Source organism: Ambystoma mexicanum, chromosome 8 (genome assembly GCF_040938575.1).
Source record: "Ambystoma mexicanum isolate Mex_15411 chromosome 8, UKY_AmexF1_1, whole genome shotgun sequence".
In the NCBI taxonomy this organism is placed as follows: domain Eukaryota; kingdom Metazoa; phylum Chordata; class Amphibia; order Caudata; family Ambystomatidae; genus Ambystoma; species Ambystoma mexicanum.
Genome location: NC_090929.1, coordinates 346,348,663 through 346,372,916, shown reverse-complemented (window position 1 = coordinate 346,372,916; position 24,254 = coordinate 346,348,663). Strand labels below are relative to the sequence as shown.

Here is a 24,254-nt window from a genome sequence, read left to right as displayed (position 1 = left end):
CTCCCCTCTCATCCATCCCCGCTCAGAAAGTCAGTGGTTGGTGCGCATCTTCTCTTTCACGCTGACTTGGTGATGGTCCTCTGTGTCTGTTTTCGGTCTTCCTGCCACAGTTTCTTCGAACAAAGATTTTTCTAACGCTACTTGTAGTGTCTGCTCAATTGTTCCTCCTTTGGAGGTTTATAGTGACTTTCTTTTTCGTTTGTTCCCTCTGTTTTTCTATGCAGTGTGTGGTGCTTGGGGAAAAAAGGGGCATCTGAGGTTGGGGCATAGTGACATGGTATTTATACAGTGCCTGACATCACGTCCGGAGCCGACGACCAGACGCCGAGCAACAAGGATCGATGATCGATGGCCAGGTCGAGGTCCGCTACGCCCACTGTTGAGATTTCTCTGAAGCAGCGAAGCTGCAGGGAATATCTATCAGATAAGGGATCTGCGGGAGAAGAATCCCTAGAAAGAACATTACGGTAAGTAATTTCTCCATCCATTGATCCGGTCGACCACAGCGAATCAGTCACTTTTGGGGTAAGGTTCCTAAGAAGGATAAAAAGAAAAAGCAGCATCACAAGACATCTCTGTGCTGAATTGACTTTGATACAAACAAAGGGGGGGCGTCCTGCCTGTGATAGTAGTTGCAATGTACTTAAATGCAAATTCAATCAATTGTGATAAAGAACATTAATGGACAATACTACTTTTTGCCATATAATGGAGTAACGTGCAAGGTACAAACATACAATAAATTTTAGTAATGTAGTTCAGCTTTTCATATTCCTGAAGCTATTTTTATTATTATTGTAAAATTTCTGAAGGCAGCAATCTGTCTGTAGTCAAAATAAACCTTAATACATTTGTCAAGAGGGTGGCATAGCTTGTTCCTTCTCTGGATTGACTTCGGCCACTCCTCTTCCTCATTGAGAAAGAAGCATCGTCACTCTAGGAGGGATGAAAAGGACTCTCAAGACTCTCCAAAACATAAGCAAGTAAACCTCCTACGAGCTCTTCCACCCCTGAGCAGCTGGAAGATTTCTAGCATGAAATAATGAAGATTTGTGACCTTGGCGTCAATGGAGACACCAGGGCCCACCGTGCATTCAAGCTTGACCACTGCCTTGTTGAAAAGGAAGCCTTCCCGAAGTCCTTTGATGCTGGCACTGCCGGGCATCGAAATTCCGATGTCGATCTGCAACATTTCATAGCTGTATCAGACGGGGATGCATCATCAACACTGATCTATGCAGTGGGTGGTCTAGATATAGGGACTCATCACGAGTTGGGCGGTAACGTCGGCGCTAAAAGCGCTGGCGCTATCTGCCCTAGCGCCAAACCTACCGGCGCTATTAGTGCCGGATCACGGGTTTGGCAGAAATGGAAATCCCCATTCCCCATTACCACCCGTGGATTTCATGCCCGGCGGTATGAGCGCAAAATTTCGGCAGATTTCCCCCCAGCTGAGAGCTGGGTGGAAATCAGCCGAAGCCATGATCTGGCGGACCCTTAAATGCGGCGGTAATAGCGCTACCGCCGCATTTAAGGGTTACCGCCAGACTCGTGAAGAGGCCCATACTCTGTCTTTCAGTCGCAGTTTTCAATGTTCCATTAGTCCACATTATTAGTGGTCAGATCCTCCTTTGGCCTTGAGCCCTTTCAAGGGAGGGTATAGAATTCCAGAGGGAACCTTGGGATTTTGTCACTGACCTTGCCAACCTGGTAGCAGATCTCCAAAATGCTAGTTGTCTGGATACCTTACTAATAAACCAATTAGTGTTATAAAAGCTTTGCCCTTTGCTCCCCCGAATGCATGCAGCCTTTAGGGCAATTGTCTTCAAACTTCTTTGCCCCCCCCCCCGTTGAGCAAAATTTGGGCAGGCCGGGCCACCCCAAAAATGCCAAATGGGCAGTATGTACAAATGGCTATTAACTATCGTGCAGCGTCACCACACCCTACTCCAAGTATAGCCGATGGGCTCCCCATCTGCTCCCATCACAGTCACTGGGCTCCCTCACCCCACTCCTACCCAGTCCCTGGGCTCTCCCCACCCCATCACAGACCCTGGGCTCACCCCACCCTGCTCCCACCATTATCCCATTGCTCCCGCCCATCCTGCTGCCACCACAGTCCCTGGGCTCCCCCACCCCGTTCCCAACACAGTTCGAGAGCCAGTGAGAGCTGGTGAATTTTTGAAGTGGAGCAGCATAAATATTTCCCACAAAAATGCCATAGTGGCGGAGTGCAGCGAGGGAGACTGAACCAATGAAGGGGGATTCAGGGGGTTTTCCCCCTGTGAATTTTTTAAAAAAGAATTGTTTAAAATGTTGCATTTTAAAGCATACTTAAAAAAAAAAATGGGTAAATAGCCAAACAGTTTGCAATTGGTACTGGGGGCCCAAGGGGGAAAGCATGGCATTTTGACTGGAGATCTATGATAGATATCCAGTAAAAGAAAAAAGTACCATCCCTGTCTCCTAGGCTCCACAGCGCCTCAGAAGAAGAGCTGATTTTGGCAGATTTTTTAAATGCCTTTTTTGTACAACCCTCCTTTCCCCTCTAACCTCCTACACCAAAATCAGCTCAACGGACCCAAAACACACACACATTACTCTATCATTCATATGAGCACCCATCAACATGCACTCACTCATACCACAAGCATACACTCATCCATACACATAGTTAAATAAAAAATAAACGTACCTTCTGCAGGGGCCTGCGCATAGGTGCTGAAAGGCCCCGCTCCAGGTTGCTCTGTCCGTTTGTGTGAGGAGGCGCAGGAGCTCCCCCTCGCACATACAGACATGCAGTGCCCCAGCCAGCATTTCCAATGAGCTATGCAAGGCTGGCGAATCAAAACGCCCCCAGCCTTGCATGGCTCAGTGAGCATGTGCGGCTGGGGAACAGAACTGTCAAAGGGAAACAGTGTTTCCCTTTGACAATTCAGCCTCCTTGGCTCCTCCATAATGGGTGAGGGGGCCACTGGGTGGACGCCCCCTCGCCTATTAGGGATGATCCACCAGGCTCGGACTGCCCTATAGGGCAATAGGGAAATGCCAGTCCCAAAAATGCAAAATGCCACTTTTCTGGCCAATGTGGGCCAGTTTGATGAGTTACTTCACTATGTAGCTAGTAGTTTTGACCATTGTTGCTGAATAAATATTCTTGAAATTTCACAAATTGCTTATATTTTAATAAAAACACCCCTTGGGTACTATTCAAACAGTCTGTGACTAAACTAATGAATATCCATTTGCACATGGGGGCCACTTTTTCATTGAGGCCTGAGACTGTTTTATGGTCCAGTCCGATCATGTGAGCCGCCCAGCCCATTTCCTCCAATCTAAAAAAAAAGTGTTTTGGCTTTTGATTTTTGTAAAAAATATTTGCATTTTATGCTGGGCTCTCACGCCCCCTTTGAGATGCGGCCGCGCCCCCTGGGAGGGGGGGCACACCCCACAGTTTGAAGACCTCTGCTTTAGGGAGACTATAGCAAAGTTGGTGGCGTTTTTGGGGTTATCTGCCCCCTTAAAGTCTATTGTTCGGTATAAGGTGCTGGACATTGTATAGTAAAGGCCACCAAAAGAGATGCAATAATCGTCTGGAAGGTAATATGAGAGATGGCTATCCGCCGCTTGCAAAGGAAGCCAAGAAACACCCAGACTGTTCGGTCTAGACACGGTGGACTGCATTGTGAGGTCCATGAACATGGGGGCTGTAATGAGATCCAACTCCTGACTCAGAACTTCTTGGTTCACCCAGGATGTTCAGGTGAAGGACAACACTAAAGGTTTCACCCATAGAAGCTTCATGACTGAGTAGTGTTTGAAAAGAAGATGTGATTATGTTCTTCTTTTCGGTTCTCTGAGCTTTTGCTTGGACTCTGAAGCTAATCATTTCCGGTTACAACTGTTTGCTTCCAGGTTCTCCTGTTGCTTGAATATGGGAAGCAGCGTAACATGTGAAGCCTAATGAAAGTGTGTTTTCTATTGCATCTTATACAAGTATTTTCTCAATTGTCTTTAGTTGTCATAGCTTTATGATACCTATTGCATGTTCTTTACAAAGTAGATATAGCGGGATTCTAATGCAGTTTACTTCCATGTCCGGTTCCATTCAATTGATTTAACATGAAGAAAGCTGTTGTTTTAGTAGATGTATATGTAGTGAACATAGGGTTGTCTCTTCTTCTTGTGCAGGGGATGCTCACAGGTGGGCATCATCAAGGCTTTGACAGAGGCAGGCATCCCCATTGACCTGGTGGGCGGAACTTCCATTGGAGCTTTCATGGGGGCCCTCTATGCAGAGGAGCGCAGCTTTAACCGGATGAGAATAAAGGCCAGAGAGTGGTCCATGGTAAGTAACCATACACATAGTGGAAAAAGGAAACATTTGGAAGTTATTTGACAAATATGTAGCACATGTTTTGTTATACCTTTCAATGCAGAGCAGGCAACTGTGATTTAAACCTGGATCTATTAATTGTAGTCCCAGAGGAAGCCTGAGAGGTCAAATATTCCTTGAAATGGCTGACAGCAGTGATGTACTACTGAGCAGTGCTGTATATGATCCTTTGTAAGTTCCACCCGTAAAGAATAATGTTTGGCACCGAGATTTCATTGCTTCAGGGCAGAACTAGGTTGCCTCGTAAGGTTTAAATATATCATATCCCACTTCAAGTGTCCTCCTCTGTGGGTGGCCCATAGGGCAGGGGTCTGTCCTAAGCTAGTGGATGATGGACCTGGAGGAGGAATACAGATCTTCCCCCCACCCCCGTCCCCACCCCCTCCCACTGGATCCCTACCCTAAGGCAGGACGCAATCATAGGAACATACTTGCCAACATGAGTCACCACCATGGAAAAAAGGTCTGGTCCAAACCCGTTTACTTATGCCTCTAATTGTGGTATTGGTACTCCTAGAGACCCCTTACAACTCCTTTGTAAGATTCAAACTCTCAGCATGTGAAATAATGCCTTTCACTTTAAGGGAAAAGAGTTTCAATATTCTGAATTCCTGGCGAATATGGAAATGCATTTGTTCTTTGGCACTGCTGCAGATAGAAACGTTTGAGAGCATGAGCCAGACTAGTAGAGACCTGGGGAGTTCTGCCGATCCTATTTTGCACTTGACACGCAAAAAGAATGAAAGGAAACTTACAAGCATTGTCTGTGCAAGTGGCAAAACAAACACTGTTCTTCCGCTCAGCTAGAGTCTCAGAGATTGCGAAGTTACCATTTCCCCACAAAAATGTTTACATTCACACCTGAACAGATACCCCTGCTTACCAAAAGCTTTTCTGACATTTGGTTTCTACAATGGGAATACATAGGGATTCAATTCAAAGTAGGCAATGTCAGCAGGATGTCTAAGGGGCAGTGAGGAGCCCTTATTCATGAATGGGGCAGTTTTAATTACCAGGATAGCAGGTGGGTAACCCCCTTTCAACCCGCTTGACCATAGCTGCATTGCCTAAATCACAAGTCAGCCTGGCCCACACTACACAGGTGCCATCCATGCCCCTAAGTAACATCAAAAGGGAGGAAAGACCAGACTATGTAAGCCATCTTGCTCAGACAAGGTAGGCAGTTGTTCGAGAAGGAGCTGTAGGAAGGTGTTTGGAAGAGACTGGCAAACTTGAATACATTTAAGAGGAGAGCTGGAAGCACAATGTTGGAGGTTGGCAGGAAGCTATATTGGAGGAGAATAGATATTGAGGTTGAAGGGAGTGTTTTGAGGTGGGTTGGAAGGATAATGTTAAACATCTGGAATGAGTATGTGAGGAGGTCTGAAGGAGTTTTCTGGAGAGTTGTCAATGAGGTGGAAGAAGGAGAAAACCAATGCCATATGCGGAGGAGGACATAGAGAATATATAAGCAGAGATCGAATTAAAAGACATGAGGAGAAGGGAGCTGAGCAGGCCCTGACAACCGGTCAGTCCAGGGCAGACGTTCGAGGTGGCAGGTGGTATGCAATCTCACTTAGGTACATGGAGTTTGTGACACCATTGTTGTTACCTAGACACCACCTTGCCACCTTTTATCCACTTTTGAGCACTTCCAGACCATATAAACAAGACCATATAAACATTCAGAAATACTGGATGGTAGAAGAGGGTGGGCATCATAATATATTCCAATGCCACCTGCTAATGATGTGTGCACCCTGATGCCCACGGGCTATAGGACGTTAGAGATAAACGCATACTTAAATAAATAATAAAATAATAATGGATCACACGCTGGTTGCAATTAAAAGAAGTATTGTTGAATTATACAAGGGATAATGAATTGACTGTAAATATGGGGAAGATTGATCTAATGCGTTTTGGTCCTAGGCCTAGTGGGCAATTGTCAGTAAGATGAATGGTAGGGGTTATTGAAGGAGTAACAAGCTATTTTATCTGGGATACGGAATTACTGCAAAAGTGCGCGGTCCATAATGGGTGGTTCAGAGGAAAACAAAAGCGACAGCTTTTAGAGCCTTAATTAAGTTATTTGCAAAGAGGTGTACAGCTTATAGCCTGCTCGTGATTATCAGGCTATATAAACAGAAACTGGTTTCCAGTGTTGTGTAAACTTTACAGGGAACCTGGATAATTGGTTAAATAAACCTGGAGGTGTCATGTGGCGTAACATTTTAGGTTTATCTTAAGGAACTTCAATACATGCGATCGGACTGGAAGTGGGACTCACTTCCCTAGCTGCTATGGTTAAGTTAAATGGAGGGAAGCTTTATCTTAAAATCACGAGAGCGACCGGAACATCAAGTTTAACTATTTTGTGAAATGCGATTTTGGGTCGACCTCTATATCCCTATGGGACTTTAATGGAGTAAATGAGACCTTTTTTTGATCAAGTTGCGTGGTGACCGACGTGGGATGAAGCCCTGGGAATCATTTTCCGAGATCTAAAGAAGAATGTGTATTTTTGGGATTGGGCTGTGAACTTCGATCACATTGGTAAATTAAAAAGCCTAAGCATGTGTGCTATGTTATCATTTATTTACTTAAAACCACTACCCTTTGTAAGGCAGTTTCCGAATCCTGAATTTCAGGAGAATCTTCCTGCAGCTACGCCTGAATAAAGTGGGAGTCAGGGCTGTGTGTGGTGTTTGGTACAATAAATCGGTAGAAGAAAGGTTTTTCAGATTGTGTAAAGAACAACAGAGGCGTAGGCAGGGTAGGGCCTGAGGGTCAAGGCCCACCCAAAATCTGTAAATGCCCACTCAGCAGCGCTGTGTGGGTATTTACAGATATTTTTGTCAGTGCAGTGGGCCCAACTACATTAGCATCAGGCCCCATTTGCTGGATAATCCTGGCTACGCGTCTGAAGAACAAGACGGGCTAGAAAAGGTGAGACATGTAATAATGGAATGTGAGAAAATGAGGGGTAAACATGAACGGCATTTGGGTAAAGTTGTGAAAGAACTTGAGGAAATTGGGTCATTCAGTTTCTGCTTAAGGTCTCTGCAGTTACTAGATTTTCCCTTATGCTTACTATAATTAGACTGTGGGTTGAGGTTGAAAGGGAATTGGAGAAAACAGCGCTATTCGCACCCCATCATGAGTGAGGAGTTAGGCATAAAATGAAGTAGTGTATTTGTATGATTTTAATGAATTAATGATGAATAATGTATGTATATAATTGGTTTTAAAGAATTGACAAAATGTATTGTCTTTTTTGCTATGTTTGTGAAAAGTTAACTGAAACACACTAAATACAAAAAAGTGTTCCAATGCAATCCTAATTTCTATGGAGTCACATAAATATACTGCAGTAGGAGACACTACAGTCTAACTGGTCTGCCATTTTTCATACTTTTGCAGAGACCTTTTTTGTCTCCCGCTGTTAGCCAGGCTGCCCACATGTTTTTACTGCCTTTTGTGAGTCTCATACCCTTTGGAACATACAACTCTGGACTGTGTAACTCATTTACTCATAAGAGCTTGGGAGGGATGGACATTATCTTCTTTCTTCATCCTGTCAATTATCCCACTCATGATTTGCTAGACTGTATATCTCCCGCTTCCAGCCACACATCACTGGTCAGGCCATGATCTCAAAGCTTTGCTAGTTAAGCAGTCTACTCTGATATCCGTGTTCATCAAGCAGGGATTAGGTTTGAATCCCAGCATGTCCGACTCAGTGCTTCATCATTGCAAGGTCTAGAAATTGAGTACTATAAATTGCGTAATAGTTACACCTAATATCATAATGCCGAGAAGCAGAAGCAAAACAGCATGAAGCACCATATGAAACATATTATTTATTTTTCCATTTATAAAGCACAATAAGCCCAAGGGCATCAAGGTGCTATTATTGTGATGATTGTTATGAACTTAATTATCCCGAATGAATACAACCAAAAGGAGAAATCCAGGGCCAGAATGTGAGCTGGCTATTGGAAAAGAAGCCGATATGAGATGACAACCATTGATTCCTGAACCATACTGCAACCTCTCTGAAATCCTTGCTCTGTTAGAATGAGGTGTGACAGTTGCCCTCCACCAGCTACCAGTTTGAAAATGCAAATTGACTGAATTCATCAACCCCAAGCAATCCACATATAAACTCTCCTTGCTGAAAGTCTGAGATTGAGCTCTGAAGTTATGCTATGACAAATCAGACTCCCAGTGAAAAGAAGAGTATTTCTTATCCACCATCCCAGCTATTTGGAAAAGTAAACCAGTATTACTGCATTGCGTGTATTTTTTAAGGTAATCACTCCTCAAATAAAATGTTTCAGAGCTTGCATACCTCCCACATCCTCCCCAGCCACTTCACAAAAACTGTGCATTGATCTACTGACTTAGACTTTTTGAACCATGTAGCACAAACCCACTTGGAAGCAACAGAGGGCTGTGGTAGTTAGGTGTGCGTGTCATTTGATAGCGTGTGGTGGTGTGGCGAGGAGGAAATGTGGAGAGGCAGGAGAATGGAGCTGAAGGAGAAGACCTGAGAGTGATGGAGAGTTTGGTGGAGGAGCAAAATTAAGGCTGGGGAGAGTTAGGAGTGAAACTGGAGAAGGAGCAGAAAAGCATTAAGGAGGAGCAGAAGGGCTTAATGAAGGAGGGGAGAGAGGTTTAGAAGAGCAGAAGAAGGGACTCACTTATGGGGTTACTGGTATGGTCTGTGGGTAGCATAGAGAGAAGGGGACAGAAGAGCTCCGGAGTGGGAGAAGTAGACTTGAGTGGAGCTATCCATGATTGGCAAGATTTTGAAGAGTAGGGTCCTCTGTTCCTTCCTGAAGTGTAAGCTGGAAGGGGACAGTCTTATATGCATTGGTAACTTGCTCCAGAGACAGGGTGTGCATAGCAGATAAAGGCCTTTTTCCTAACTTTGTTCCTTTTGCAGTTCTTTGTTGCCTGTCTGCCGATGTCCCATTGGTGAATTTAACATGTATACGGGACAACATAGAAGAGGCCACATGCCTTTGGGTTTGTTTCCCAGGCACACCCAATCCAAGATCCTAAACTCTAAAATTGTCTGTAGCTCCAGCAAATATTTGCAATACCGGGAGGAATAGGTTGTGGGCAGTGTGTCATTTCACCTTTCATCATAAGACTAAAAAATGCCTCCTTTACCTTAGATGACGTCCCATCATCATGCCATACTGAAAACATCACAGAAGCATAAAAAACATTGCAGACCCACTTCCCTGCTTTTCTGTGTGGCAGAGGTGTTAGACATAGTAACTTCTCTTTGGTAATAACAAATCTGGTCTAGCCTTTCACAGGTGGCAGTTACAAGAAATGATCGCACATTCCCTAATCGAAGCAATATCTACAGTGACTTTCACTGCATTGTGACAAATCTCGAGGTGTTGTCACTGCATTAGATGGAGAAGCCCCTTCCCATAAGGCCAGGGTGGTGAGGCTGCTACCCGATAGTCACCCTGGGGGTAGTAGTCAGCTGGAAAATCTCATGGGGAGAGGAAACCCATTGAGAGCAGTGACTTCATAGGGAGAACACCGTATCCCTCTGACCCTCCCACCTTCCCTCACACCCCTTCTTGTACCCCTCCACCAAGTACCACAAAGTACTGTTATGATACATCTCTAGTAGTGATCACTGAGGAGAAAGACACTCACATGATATATAATAGCAGCACTGGGACTAGGAAGAGGCCAAGAGCAATGAAGATCAGTACCAACAAGCAAGACACGCAGTCTAGTCCTTAACATCAGCTGATTGGACAGCTGTCATTTAAAACAGGAGAGTGAATGGAGAGAGGGCGTTCTCTACTTCTCGGCACAGACCGAGAGTTTGGCAGGCTACGTGAGGAAGGTCCATGCAGGAAAGCAGACCGAGATGGAGAAAGCAGCATGTCTGCTAGGGTCCCAGAAAGCAGGAGGCTTCGCGCAGATGGAGATGTACTCTCGGCAAGAGCGGGACCATTAAAGTGAAGAAAACACACCGCCAGCCTGCTCGCGAAGCTCGCGAGAGACTGGAGAAGGCTCTGGGTAGCTTTGGAAGCCGGAGAAGAGCCTGAGAGACCCGAGAGCGGTCGCTAGCACCCTGAAGGTACTAGGGTGACTGAGACCAGGATTGTGTATATCCAGAGAACACAAGAGGCATTGAATAAAGTAAAGGCCAATAGATACAAATACTTGCCACGCAGCAAGGTGAAAGGGCGTCTGGGACCCATATGGGTAAGACATACCCCAATTTGTGACAGAAAGAAATGCAAATTTAGCATTTACAAATTGTCCGCACAGACCTTGGCAAGCGAGTAAACCAAGGCTGTGGGAGGAAGTAAGGTCAGATACAAAGAACTGTGGAAATGACCAACTGAAGGGGGTCTGGGACCCACACAGGGGAAGTGCACCCCGAATGCTAGTAGAGAGGAGTACAAAGTTGATGTGCACAACTGACACTCAGATACCTTGGCAGGAGAGTAAACCAACGCTGCGGTGGGAGTGAGGTCAAACAATGAGAACAAGATCATGAAGTACCCTACTTGGCAGGAGAGTGGTCCAAGAAGGGGGCACTGAGAAATGGGGTCAAGGACCCTCAGCACGGCTTGGAAAAACGTGCCTGTGCCATTCTTCCTTGTCACGGGGCACCTGGAAGGCAGGCACACCAACTAACTCAAGATAAGGATAGCATCCTTGTCCATTGACAAAACTGAAACCACTTTGTGTAACGCTTGAAAGGTCCTGGCAAAGGGAATCAGCGCCTTAAGCGTTGTGGAACTTTCATTTAATTTTCTACACCTTTTTGGAACTATCATTTGTTTACAGCAAAGCTGGGCTGCAGGGTGGCAGCCAAAAGGCATTTCCCTTTTCACTTTATATTAAGTTTAGTAAGTGAGGTACAGGTTAGGATTTGGACACATGATGGCGAACTTTACTTTGGACATTCTGACACAGTTTCATTAGCTAGTTTTGTTGAGGTAGGGAATTCCCTCTTGGAGGTAGGGATAGTTAGGATTTCCTCCAACCCCCCTCATTTCTGTTGTGAATAAAAGTCTTTAGCAATTAACATGGCACCCTTGCGTCCGTCTCTTTCTCCTAGACCCTCACAGCAGTTTCCACCCTGTGACGAAGTCTCAAACTGGATGCTGGGTGATAGGACTGCAGTGTGCCTGGCAGTCAGGAACTGCAACCAACTTTGTCATGCATGCCCCTGAGGTGTTAGGAGCCCCCCACTCCCAAGTCGATCACCAGTCTTTTAAGTGTTCCCCATCCAAGGAACTTCAACCATACTGAGCAGAGTCAAGATGGCCAGACTACGAGCATTCCAAACATATACTTGTTGATTTAAAAAGCCAATTCACCAGAGGTTGCGTGACACTGATCTGGAAAGGCAGAGTCACAAGCGGGCACAGGCCTGTAAATAGGGTTTGCTTGGTTGCCTCTAAAACAGGCACCCAGTCATTTGGACACCCCAGGACCTGTAAGACTACACTTTACCTTAACAGGTGGGCTCTGAACTGCCCAAATCACCTGATGCCCATGATACCCATTTGACAGCAGGCTGTGGACCCACAAGCTCGGGGGTCCACGAGTCAAGTTGTTCAAAGATGTAAGAATGGGTTTCTCAGAGACACATATCTGCGATGTTGATGCCCACCACAATCACTGCCTGCCAGCACTCGCAACTGCCTGAACAAAGCAGAGAAGCAACACCTTTCCCAATCCAAAAACAAGGTGAACTTGGGGTTGCCAAGTTCTGGTAAGTGCTGTTTCACCCTCTGAATCCATGATGGTGTACTCACATGAATTAATCTTGCCAGACGCAGCTGCAAAAGGCCTGCTAATGAATTGCCCCATGTGAGAAACATGTAGTTCATTGGGGGTAAGTCCCAAACACATCACACACTCGCATGTTTCACCTAGGTGAAACCCCTAGATCAATTAAGCACCTCACATAGGCTTATAAGAGGGTGTGGCAGTTAGAAGTGCAAGTTGCTGTATAGTGTCTGGCGGAGTGGCAAGGAGGAAAAGTGCAGAGACAGGAGAATGGAGCTGAAGGATGAGTGGAAGAGCTCTGAGTGTGAGAGAGAGTTTCGTTGAGGACCAAAATTGAGGATGGTGAGAGTTAGGAGTGGAGGAGGAGCAGAAGAGCATAGTGATAGAGGGGAGAGAGCCGATAGAGTTTTAGAAGAGCAGAAGAAGCATGAATGAGGGGGAGTGAGTGCCAAAACCAAAATGGAAGGAAGAGGAGACCAGATAGAGAGAGAGAGAGAGAGAGAGAGAGAGAGAGAGAGAGAGAGAGGGGGTTGTTGAGGAGGAGCACCATAGAGTGTGGCAGTACATTGAGGAGAAATGGAGGTGAAAGAATAAGGGGAGTGAAGCTGAAGATCAAAGAAGAGGAAATGGGAAGTTATAAGTTGGATGAGCAGCCCAAGAAGAAAGGTAGAGAGTGAATGGGCTGGTTAAGACCCAGGGTCTGGGACAGCCTCCTAAGTTTGTAGAGCAACAGCATCCAGTGAATACCTGACAGCCTACATAAAAGGGTTAAGGCTGAGAACCGCTGGTCCAACAAGATCTCAAGAGTCTGATGCCTAGTCCACGTTCAGATGACCCAAAGCACCAGGGATGGATGTGCCAGGTCCTGCCAAAGCAAATGAGAAGATGTGACGCATTCTGACAAAGCCTATGGTGAACAATGAACACATCACACACGGCAAAGAAAGACGTGTAAGGCACTTAAAGGATAGCAGAAAGGACCATAGTCCAAGAGAAGCCGGACTAATTATGTTTGATAAACTCACCATATGATTGCTGCTAAACTTGATACCTTTATTTCTGTTGTTTGCAAATAAAAATCCTGAATATATTTCTGGGCTTTGAGTCCCTCAGCGGTGACAGCCCTCAGCCACATCACCAAAGAAACCAAGATTACTCAGGCCTGCATCACCTACAAACAGACTGTTTGGATCTGAAGGCAACAAAGACAGAAATCCTTTAACTTTAATTAGTTGATCTCACTTCACTTCAGTTAGACTGGATACATTCTATAATCCATCTCGAAACCCCATTGTAAAAGATTTATACACATACTTAGAAATGATTTATTGACATCCTGTTTTTGAAACCTGAAGTTAAAACTCACATCAAATAGGCTTTCTACTGTCCATGCCTTCACCATGGGATGCTGTCTGGGTTTATTGCTATATCTGATCTCCCTGATCCTTGCAGTTATTTTCTCTCGTATTGACTTCTGAAACCACATTTAAAACAGTCTTTTGGCAGACGTGTTGTCCCTAGCTCAAAACGACAGAAATCATGCCTCAGAACTGAACCTATCGGATGACATCACACTGCCTTAATGGTATTCAATTTAAGACAGATTTTAGTCATAGAAATGCCATCCAAAGCCTATGTTCATAAAATAACCAATGAATGCACAAAATACAAATTACCAACCAATATACACATTTAGAAGCAATCATAACGAAGTTCAGATTCTTAGGTCGAAAACATTTAAATAAATCTGCATATCAATTACATTTAACTAAGTACAACAGTTTTCATCATGAATTCAACCTGCGGTTCAATGTACAATTTGTTAAGCCAGACTCTCAAAGCTGTAGGGACACACTTATCTAATACCCAACAACTCTAATAGCATTTGCCATTAGCAAACAAGTGTAGGATTCTCTCAGTAGCGACAAGGAGAAACGTCTTCCTTTGTTCATGATAAAAAGGACAAAGGAGGAGAAAATGCATATTGTGTTCTAGCTCATTTAAATTACGTGGATGTAGTTCTAATGTCTTTTCCCTCCCCTTCCTCCTGGCTATATTCCCAGTAATGGGAAGTTGGTTAAATCTGTACCCTGTGACTTGGTCTCGGGCATTGAAATCTAGGATAACTTAGTTATACCTCCAGATAATTATAGGACTTGTGAACCATGTACTATTTAAAGATTATTTCTTTTGGATAAATCTCTGAAACAGATTCTTCATCTGTTGAAGTTCATCCTCAACACATCTCTGGAAATGTTCCCATCAGTCACCAGGTGGCGTTGCATGGTTCTGGTAGTGGCTCAATTGCTGGTCTTTGGTGCCGATCCACTGCAGAAATATTGTCATGCTTACATATACTGTGGGCCACTACTACCTTTTTCCTCTCTTCCTTTTTTTCACGTGCAACACTCCGGAACATTTTTATCACTCACAATTACTTGATCAATTTTCTTTTTTTTTAATAACACATTTTTATTGATTTTATAACATACAACCGCTGGGCTCCCTGTGGCCAGCCTTTAGACAATGACAATACTAACGATAATAGAAATAAAAGTAACATTGGATGGAAAAAGAAAAACTTTCATATGGGACACATACTACATGCTTTCATTTAACCTCCGATACACAGCGTAATGGGTTTTGGCACAGTAACAATTTACTTGCTGTAATGTCCACAACTCCTGATACCTGATATCATGATATTAGCGGTTCAGTAGGACACATCGTGTCTTCCCAGCGCTGCCATACTTTATCTGCTTTTACAGGACAGCCCCTAGCTCTGTAAACTCTCCTTTCTATCGCGATGCAAATTTCTACATCATTTATCCACTGCTCCACTTGCGGGGGTTCTGCAGCTCCCCATAGGCGTGCTATGTTCCTTTTGCATATTGCTGTTGTAGTCATGAGACAGAGTTTCTCATATTTTGACAAGTCTATCTCGCTGTCTACTCCCAGTATCAGGCGTTTGGGCTCTCTGGGAATCGTCTGGTGCAGTACCCTCGACAGCACATCGCAGCATTGCTGCCAGTATTGACAGATCACCGGGCATTCCCACAGTATATGAAAGAAGGTTCCTCCCTCCTCCCGGCATCGTAGACAGTTGGGCTCAGCTATTTTGCCCCACTGGTGCAGAGCTGCTCTCGGATAATAAATCCTGTGTAGTATCTTCAGTTGTACTAGGCGTAGTCTGGTTGATATGGTGACTTCCCTGGGGTACATTAGGATCTGGACCCAGTCTTCAGGCATAATTTCTCCTACGTCAGTCTCCCATCTCAACTTTAGTCGCTCCAGTTCTGGCGTGGCAAAGGAGGTGATGACACTATACATGACAGTAGTGACTTTGGCCGGGATATGGTCTACCACTATGTTCCTCTCCAGTGGGGTAGAGTCTGCCATGTCGGAGAGGGCGGGGAGGTACTGCTGTAGAGCATGCCGAAGCTGTGTGTAGTGGTATCTCTCTGTTTCCGGAAGGCCGAAGGTCGAGACTAGTTCATCAAAAGGTGTTACGACTCCCTCCTCCAGAATGTCCTGTACTTTTTCTATACCGTGTCTCTTCCACGCTGGCCATTTCGGTAGTTTAGTTACTTCAGAGAGGTTCCTATTATTCCACAATGGCTGTAGTGGAGTGATTTTGTCTCCCCAGCCTATAAAGGTATGTGAGTCTGCCCAGATGCGTGGTATATGTGAGGTCATGTCTCTAGGGGCTGCTCTACGTGTTCCTGCGTACAGTTCCATGGGGCGGGACGTTCTCACATGTGGTAGTGTTGGGTTGGCGTGTAAAGCATCGTTTATTATTGCCATCTGGCTGGCCCAATAGTATGTCTGCAATCTTGGTAGACCAATGCCTTCTTCCCAAATCGACCTTTGTAATGTTTGAAGGGCTATTCTCGGGTGTCCGCCTCCCCACAGTAGTTGCCTGAGCACACGATCTATCTCCTGGAACGTCCTGGTCGGTATGTGCAGTGGAGCAGCCTGTAGTACATACAAGTACCGTGGAAGTGTTAGCATCTTGAACAGTGCAGCGCGCCCTAAAAGGGTCAAGGGTATGGACTTCCAATGTTGCACATCCCTTGTGAACCTGTCCGTAATAGGTTGTAGGTTGTTCAATGTGTAGTCGTCGAGATTTCTTGTGATCTGGACACCCAGATATCGGAACTGTTCATGTGCGACTTTGTATGGGCAGGGCTCAGGGGTCTCGTTTCCAAGATGATTCAAAGCGAACAATGTAGATTTAGATCGGTTCACCCTCAGGCCACTGAATGTTCCGTATTCCTGCAGTAGCTCTGTTACTACTGGGCATGCTGTTTTAGGATGTTGGAAGTATATCAGTAGGTCATCCGCATATAGTGAGACTCTGTCTTCCCATTCTGTTCCTCCAGGGATGCCATCCCAAGTTCGCTTATCTCGTAGCCATTGGGCGAGTGGTTCCATGGCCAGTGCGAAAAGGAGGGCCGATAGTGGACAGCCTTGTCGCGTCCCTTTCCCTAGTGTAAAGGATCGCGATGTCCAACCATTCACCTTCACCTCTGCCATCGGTGCCTCATATAGCAGTTGGACCCAGGTGATGAAGCGTTCGCCAATCCCCATTTTACGCATGATCGCCCAGAGCGTATCCCAGTGGACCGAGTCGAAGGCCTTCTCAAAGTCCACTGTGAGTACACCCACAGGGGCATCCAGTGTCCGGGCACGCTCAATGGCCAGGTGTAGTCTGCGTATGTTCATTCTCGTGGATCTACCAGGTATAAAGCCACATTGATCTGGGTGTATTAGGGATGTTATGACCTGTTGTAGTCGTGTGGCCAGCAGCTTCGCTAGTATCTTTGTCTCGCTGTTAATCAGAGATATTGGCCGATAGGAGCCGCAGTCGTCCGGAGGTTTGTCTGCTTTGGGTAAAACAATTATTGTCGCCTTCCTTAAATCTGCTGGTAAGCTGCCTTCGTCTCTGGCACGTAGATACAATTTAAATAGATGTGGGGCCACTTCAGTTGCGCCTATCTTCTTCCAAGTTTCAATGGGGAAGCTGTTCGGACCAGGTATCTTTCCAGATTGTAGGTGCATCATAGCCACCACTATCTCCTCCTCTGTGATTTCCACTTCCAGCATGGCTGTTTGTTCTGCAGTGAGAGAAGGGAGGACGATCCCATCCAGCACAGAAGTTTCAGTGGGGAGCTGGGGTGCGCTGTATAATTTCTCATAATATTTAGCAAATTCCTCTGCGATGTCTGCATCTGTTGACTTTATTTCAGCGTTTTGTGTTCTGATCGCTCTCACTTGATTGTGGCCCTCGTCCCTTCGCTCAAGCCACGCTAGCATCTTCCCAGCTTTATCTCCTGTTTCGTAAATTCTGGCTCTCATCGCTCCGTGTGCCTCTTTAGCATTGTCCAGAGCGATATTCTGCAGTTTTTTCTGAGCTAGGATCAGGGCTCTATTTGTGTCAGGGTTGTCCTGGATTAGATGAGTTTCCTCCGCTGATCTGACAGTTGCTTCTGCTTCCCTTGTCGATTGCAAGTGTGCTTTCTTTTGTGCCGAGGTCCAGGAGATGATTTCTCCACGAATCACAGTTTTGTAAGCTTCCCACAGAGTGATGGGGGAGTCCACAGTGCCTTCATTCATTTCAAAGTATGTTGTGCTAGCGTTCTGTAGTCGTTCAACCAGTTCCGGGGATCCCAGATAGTAATTGTTCAATCTCCATACTGGAGGTGGGAGTGGTTTGTATGTTGCAATGGACATGAGTAGGGGGGAGTGATCCGAGATGCCTCTTGGGAGGTATTCTGCCTGTGTAGCTGTATGAATTATTGATGCCGGTATAAAAAAATAGTCCAGGCGTGACAAGGACGCATGTACCCCAGAGTGGTAGGAGAATTCCTTGCCTTCCGGGTGGAGATCCCGCCACACGTCTCTGATTCCAAAGGCTTCTACAAAGCTGGCTAGGTTAGTCTGGCGATTCGGATCTCTACTGCGCAGGTGTGTGCGATCTTGAGCATTATCCATTACGTCGTTGAAATCTCCTCCGATGATCAGGATGTCTGCAGTGGTGTTATGTCTGCTATCAGCGTGGCTTGTAGTGCGGGTGGGGCATAGATAGCCAGAAGGGAGATTGTTTTTTTCCATAGCGTGCCCGTGACATACGTGTACCTGCCACCAGTGTCTTGATTCGTGCTCGTGAGTATGAAAGGAAGTCTTTTGTGTATCAGGATTATTACCCCTCTGGCTCCCATCGTGAATCCTGCCTGTAATGCCGTACGGTAATTGGATCGTTTGAATAGAGCATTGGTTGTGCCAGCTAGGTGGGTTTCAGTTAAGAAAGCTATGTCTGGGCTGTGTCTGTTGAGAAGTTGCCGCACTAATCGTCTTTTCAGACTGCTTCCCAGACCATTTACGTTCCAGGTGAGGAGTTTTAAAGTCCGAGTTTTAGTGGTTTGTGAGTTCATTTAAGCGTTCGTGGATAAGTGGCGACGGTGTTCCGCTGATACTGATCATTGTGTGAATGCGTGCCGTGGCATAGAGCAACAGCCCATTTCGTTCTACATTCTGTGTTCTGAGAATTTTGATGTTCCATCGAGTTTGTCCATCCTTTAAACATAAAAACAGATACCCAACTCCCCCCTCCCTATACTTCACCCCCAACTGAAGCATCTGTCGCCCAATAGTAACTCAAACTCAAACTAGCTTCTAAATAAGTTTTAAGAGAGGGTCCTTTTCAGGGGGGGTAGCCCCTCTTGCTTGCGCCGAATGTTAGTGTTTTGCATAGTGGGGTGGTTCACCTGCTACAGCTGATGGTGCAGCAACAGTGCGTTCATATAGTTTAGTGGGGCATTCCGTTTCTTCACTGCAGGTTGTTACTTTGTTCAGTGCACTACCGGTTCCGCAGCAGGTTCTGGAGCCTCTTGTTCGTTTCGTTCCGGATTTCTCCTTGGGGAGGCCCGTTGTGGTCCAGGCCTGGGTCTTCCTCTTCTTGGTCTTGTGGACCAATCTCCTTCGATATGAGCCTCCGTCCATCTCCAGGCCTCCTGCGGGTCCGTGAAATGTACTGTCGATCCCTTGTGATAGATCTTGAGTTGGGCTGGGAAAAGCAGGCCGTATTTCACTTTCATCTGCGCCAATTGCCTCTTCAGTGGCTCAAAGGATTGTCTTGCGCGTTGCACCTCCCGGGTATAGTCTGGGAAAAAGGCTATTCGTGATCCATTGTGTGTGACTGACCCATGTGAGCGCGACATTTGCAGCAGAGCGTCTCTGTCGTGATAGTTTAGAAATATAGCTATTATTGTCCGAGGCGGGGTACCTGGGGCCGGTTTGCCCGATGGCATTCTGTGGGCCCTCTCTACAGAGAAAAATTTCAAGAAAGAGTGGGGGTCAAAAATGTCAGTCAACCACTGTTCAAGGAACAACTCTAGACACGGCCCCTCCTCCCCTTCCGGCAGGCCCAAAATGCGGACGTTGTTGCAGCGAGACCTTCCTTCCTTCATCTACTCTGGTTTCCAGGGTTTTCAAGCGGGACATGGCTTGGGACAGCTGTCTGTTTATCCCACTGATGTTGTCTTCCGCTTCTGAAATACGGTGCTCGGCTTCAACGGTTCTGGATTTTAGTTTCTGTAAGTCATGCCGCAGGAAGGAGACATCCGCTGCGATGCTATCCATCTTGATTTCCATGGCAGAGCGGGAGCTAGCGATGGCAGCCATGATGTCTCGTAAAGAGAGGGGTGCTTCATCTAGCAGGGCAGTCGGTTGTGCAACCACTCCTGTCTGAGACGGTGTGGCAGCGACCGCAAATTGGTCCATGCTGCTTTGGGTTCATGTTTTCTTTTGTCTGTCTTTTCCCATCTCAGCGTGCGTTTGGCGTTGCGGTGGAGGGATCAATACCGCATGGACAGTCCCAGCGTAGTCGCCGGCCTCCAGCTGGGATCGGTATCCGCACTGGCGCCTCTACTCCGTGGTCTCTCTTTCGTTATGCAGTGTGTTTGTGGCTTGTCTCTCACCGGGAGTAGCCGGTAGGTGGGGTTTGTGTTACAGAAACACCACTCATCTGGGATTATAAGTGATCTCCGTAATGGGTCCGACATCCACACCCACACGAGACGGCGCGGCGTATCACCAGTCTTCAGCCGGGCCCAGCCCTTACTACTGTGCTGTAGGGCCCCTTCGCTTCCAACACCTCCTCCTACGTAGGGAGAGAACACCCCCTTTCTCTGGGTATTGATCTTTCAGGAGGTTCAAGAGGGTATAAGGGGGGGGGGGGGAGGTCCCACTTACTTGCTGTGCCTCTGGGTTGTTTCCAGTGTAATCGCCGATCTCCCTCCACAAACCGCTCTCCACGTGGTAGCGCAGGGAGGAGGGTAGGGCTAGCCTTGGGATCGTCACCAGGCCTTGGCTGCCAACCCGTATACACATCGTGGGCCAGCGGCTCACAGCGTGTGTTTCTCTGCGCCTTCTATTCCCACGGCGTGTTATAAGTGCTCAGTCAGTCAATGGTGCCAATTGTTTTGTGTATAGCTTGTGGGTCCCACAAGTGTCAGCGGGTGGGTTTGTTGCCGGGATCGGCCTCCATGCGTGCAGGGAAGGGAGAAAGCACCAACCGCCACAGTCGGAGTCCGCCAGGAGGACCCTTCTCTCCTTCGGTCTCCACCTCCGCCCCTCCAGCCACCAGGGCTGCAGTCCACAACGATCGCAGCTGACGCCGCTCTCCACAGCTACCACCGCCGGCACCCGCGGTTCGAAAGGCAGCCCCGGCGAGGATGACTTCACCTCCGCTCCACGGGCACACAGCTCCTCCGGTCCCACAGGCCGCCACTGGAGGTCCCCGCTCTCCGAATCCAGGGAGGCTCCGTTCGTAGCCACAGCGCGCTTCTCCCCCAGCGGCCAGGCACGGGGAGTTGGCTCCGCATGTCGCGTATCAGCCTCCGTTCACAGGTAGCAGTTGCCGCTCGTTCCGTTTCACTGCGACACGGCACAGGCAAATTCCCCCACTGCAGGCGCCAAGGGGTTCTGTCTGTTAGCAGAGACGCGTCGTGGCGGCCAGCTTGGAGGTGCTGGGGACATCACGCTCATTATACTATACAGTATAGTCATCGGGGTGTCCCCCGCAACACCCTGTTCACTATAGTAAATAAATAAATAAATAAATAAGTAAATAAAAGGACCATGCAGCGCCGGTTCCCGATCACGGAAGTGAAAGGGAACCGGCGCTGCAGGGACACAGCTCGCCTGAAGGAAAGATAAGTAGGGTGGTGAGGGTGTGGTGGGTGTGTGTTGGGGGTGTGAGTTTGAATCTGTGTGATTGGTAATGGAAATGTTCGCGTGGGAAATGTACAAACATTTTGTATTGTGTACATTTCTCATGCAAACATTTGCGTCGCAGGTAATTTACCCGCGGACAAATCACGTAGATCTCTACTAAAGGTCTGGGATGCCTTACCCGAAAACTTTCCACACTGTGGACTTTGATATACTTAGCTCTAGACTAACCTCTTTGGCCAAGGTATCAGAAAAAGCAATGAGATGGTTTAATTAATTTCTAACCAACCCGTTCCAACAAGTGAAAGCATGACCGCTCCTCTCTGAAACGCTGACAGTATCCTGTGGAGTGCCACAAGTGGCATCTCTGTCACCTATACTATTTAACCTATTCATTTGCCCACTGTTAACATGTTTTGCCCAGTTTGATGTTCAGTATCATTTATATGCGGATGATTCTATGTCAGTAACCCTCGGAGGCAGAGGAGCATGTTTTGAAGTGCGCAGAAAGAATTTGCTTATGGATGCTTGAGAATAAACTTCATTTTAATCCAACTAAGACGGAAATCATTGTATTTGGCTCAAAAAATAGAATCTTTTTCCGATAATCCCCTGTCTTACACTTTTTGGAATTGCTTCCAAATTCACAGATTCTGTGAAGAACCTAGGATGCATCTGGCAGTCCAGTTTGGGTTACAATTTGCAGGTGAATCAGATTATTAAGTCTGTATATTTCCAATTTAAGATCCTCAAACCCCTTCTCCCTTTTATGTCTGAGCATGACTGATCAGCGGTGGTAGGCACTCTTATCAATGCCAGGCTGGACTATTGTAATGTGATTTTGGTAGGTAGTCTAAAATATCAATTGCAGCACCTCTCAGTAGCCCAAAACCCAGCAGTACGCTTGATGTTCTCTCTACCTTGGAAATCGCCAGTTTCTGCGCTTCGTAGAAGTCTTCATTGGCTGCTGTTTCAGCGGCGAATTCAGTTTAATCTACTCTGTCTTGTCTTTAGATGCATTTGCGGCCTGGCTCCACCATACTAAACATCAAAAATTAAGATTTACAACCCTACACGGTCCTTGCGATATATGGATGAAGGTCTTCTGGTAATCCTCCCCTCCCCCTTCCAAAACCACTCTGTGGGGGGGATAGGCGTTTTTCGGTGGCTGTTCCTCAGATCTGGAACTCACTCCTTCTCTATCTGCGACAGATCGAATCCCTGGCTGCCTTCAGGAAGCAACTGAAAACACACCTATTTGTGTAACTTTGAATAGTTGATGCACTGTATTCCTTCTACCTTTCTTTATACTAGATCCATGCCTAGATGCAGCTTGCTGCTTGGTTCCTTACGCATATGTGCAATATAAATGCCCAAATCAAATCAATCAAATCAATACCCACCAAGTGGGAAGCATTTAGAGTAGCCATAATGACGGTCTTTGACCAAGCTCTAGAGGTTCTGAAAGCTTCTGTCTCTGCTGTTCCCTTTAAGAATGGCTCTGGATTTTACGGCACCTCTCCCATATGTGCAAGAGCTCATTACTCAGTAAAGAACCAGCATCATTAGCACCTTGGACCCAGGCATGCACCATTAAGTGCCCCCTTCTATCATCCTTTGGTTTCAGTTGCAAAAGCATCCTTTACACTTGCAGCAGTCCACATTATGCCTGTATACTCGACGCTTGTGCCCAGTGTCCTCAGCACTGTCTGCTCTGGATTGGCCTTCTCCTAGTTAAGTGTACTCTGGGATTGATCCCTGTCTGACAAGGTTTTGAGACATATTAAATATGAAAGGAGGAGGAGGAGGAAGCACCTGCAGATTTGCAACTCTTCATGGGTATAACGCGGGCTGAGTGGTCAGAAGAATAACTTGAGGAAGAGTCTGCAACTGCAGGGGAATCTTTAGGAGGCTGGTGAGTTGGTTACCTCTTCAGATTCCGATTCAGAGAAAGAGAAAGAGAGGGATCTAATCTATGTTCTAAGCCCTAAATTTGGTTCCTTTAGGGCTGTCCTAATCAGAACAGTTGACACCCTTGGGTTGCTGACATCCTCGGAGGAGACTCCAACCCACACTATAAAGGACATTCTGCAGCCGAAAAGTCCTAAGGTTCTGTTGCTGCCCTTTAGTGGGGCTTTGACAGGCGAAGGGGCCTAGGGACCACTGCTTTCTCACACATCAACTATTTCCAGATAGTTGCCTTCACCATATCTCCTGACAAGCATTCAAAGAATCATGACACTTTTGGCCCCATAATGTGGGAGGTGCAGGAATAGCAGGAAACCATATGCTGCCAGATTTGCAGGATTCCTTCAAGCAGCTAGTCCAGAATGTTGTAGATACTGCTAGGAACATTTTGAAGGTTGGCCTGGAGTTCTGCGTGGGCCACACCATGATCAATTGAGCTGTTTTAAGGTGATAGTTATTCTTGGACTAGACCAGCATATTTCACTCAGGATGTTGAGTATAAGCTACTAATTATGCCATTTGATGACTCAGACCTATTTGGTATGAAGGCAGAAGAGAGCCTGCAGAAATGTAAGGACTCTCAGCAAACAGCAACATTCTACAGACTATTGGGTTCTTCATCTTCCTCCTCTGTGGGCAGAGGAAGATATGAACCTTACTTCTTTCCACCGAAAAGTTAAAACTTGCTTGCATCTGCACCGGCAACTTCAAAGGTGACCTTTCCGCTCTCATAGTGTCAACGGAGCTTCAAAGCCTAAAAATGCTCCTTCAGTGAGCTCCGGCCCAGCACCAATAGAACTGTTTTAATCATCTTCTTTTTCTCTGACCCCAATACCGCGTGAGTGTCCTGTGGGGTCAGAATTTG

At 46.4% G+C, this 24,254-nt stretch overlaps 1 protein-coding gene across 3 annotated transcripts in view; it reads left to right on the top strand.

The window, feature by feature from the left end:
- Window positions 1–24,254, top strand: part of PNPLA7 (patatin like phospholipase domain containing 7) — a 2,986,886-nt gene that overhangs the window by 2,232,125 nt on the left and 730,507 nt on the right. For all 3 annotated transcript variants that reach the window (XM_069609797.1, XM_069609798.1, XM_069609799.1), the window contains one exon: window positions 4,192–4,348. In XM_069609797.1, the coding sequence (XP_069465898.1) occupies window positions 4,192–4,348 (157 nt within the window). The remainder of the gene's footprint in view (window positions 1–4,191; window positions 4,349–24,254) is intronic.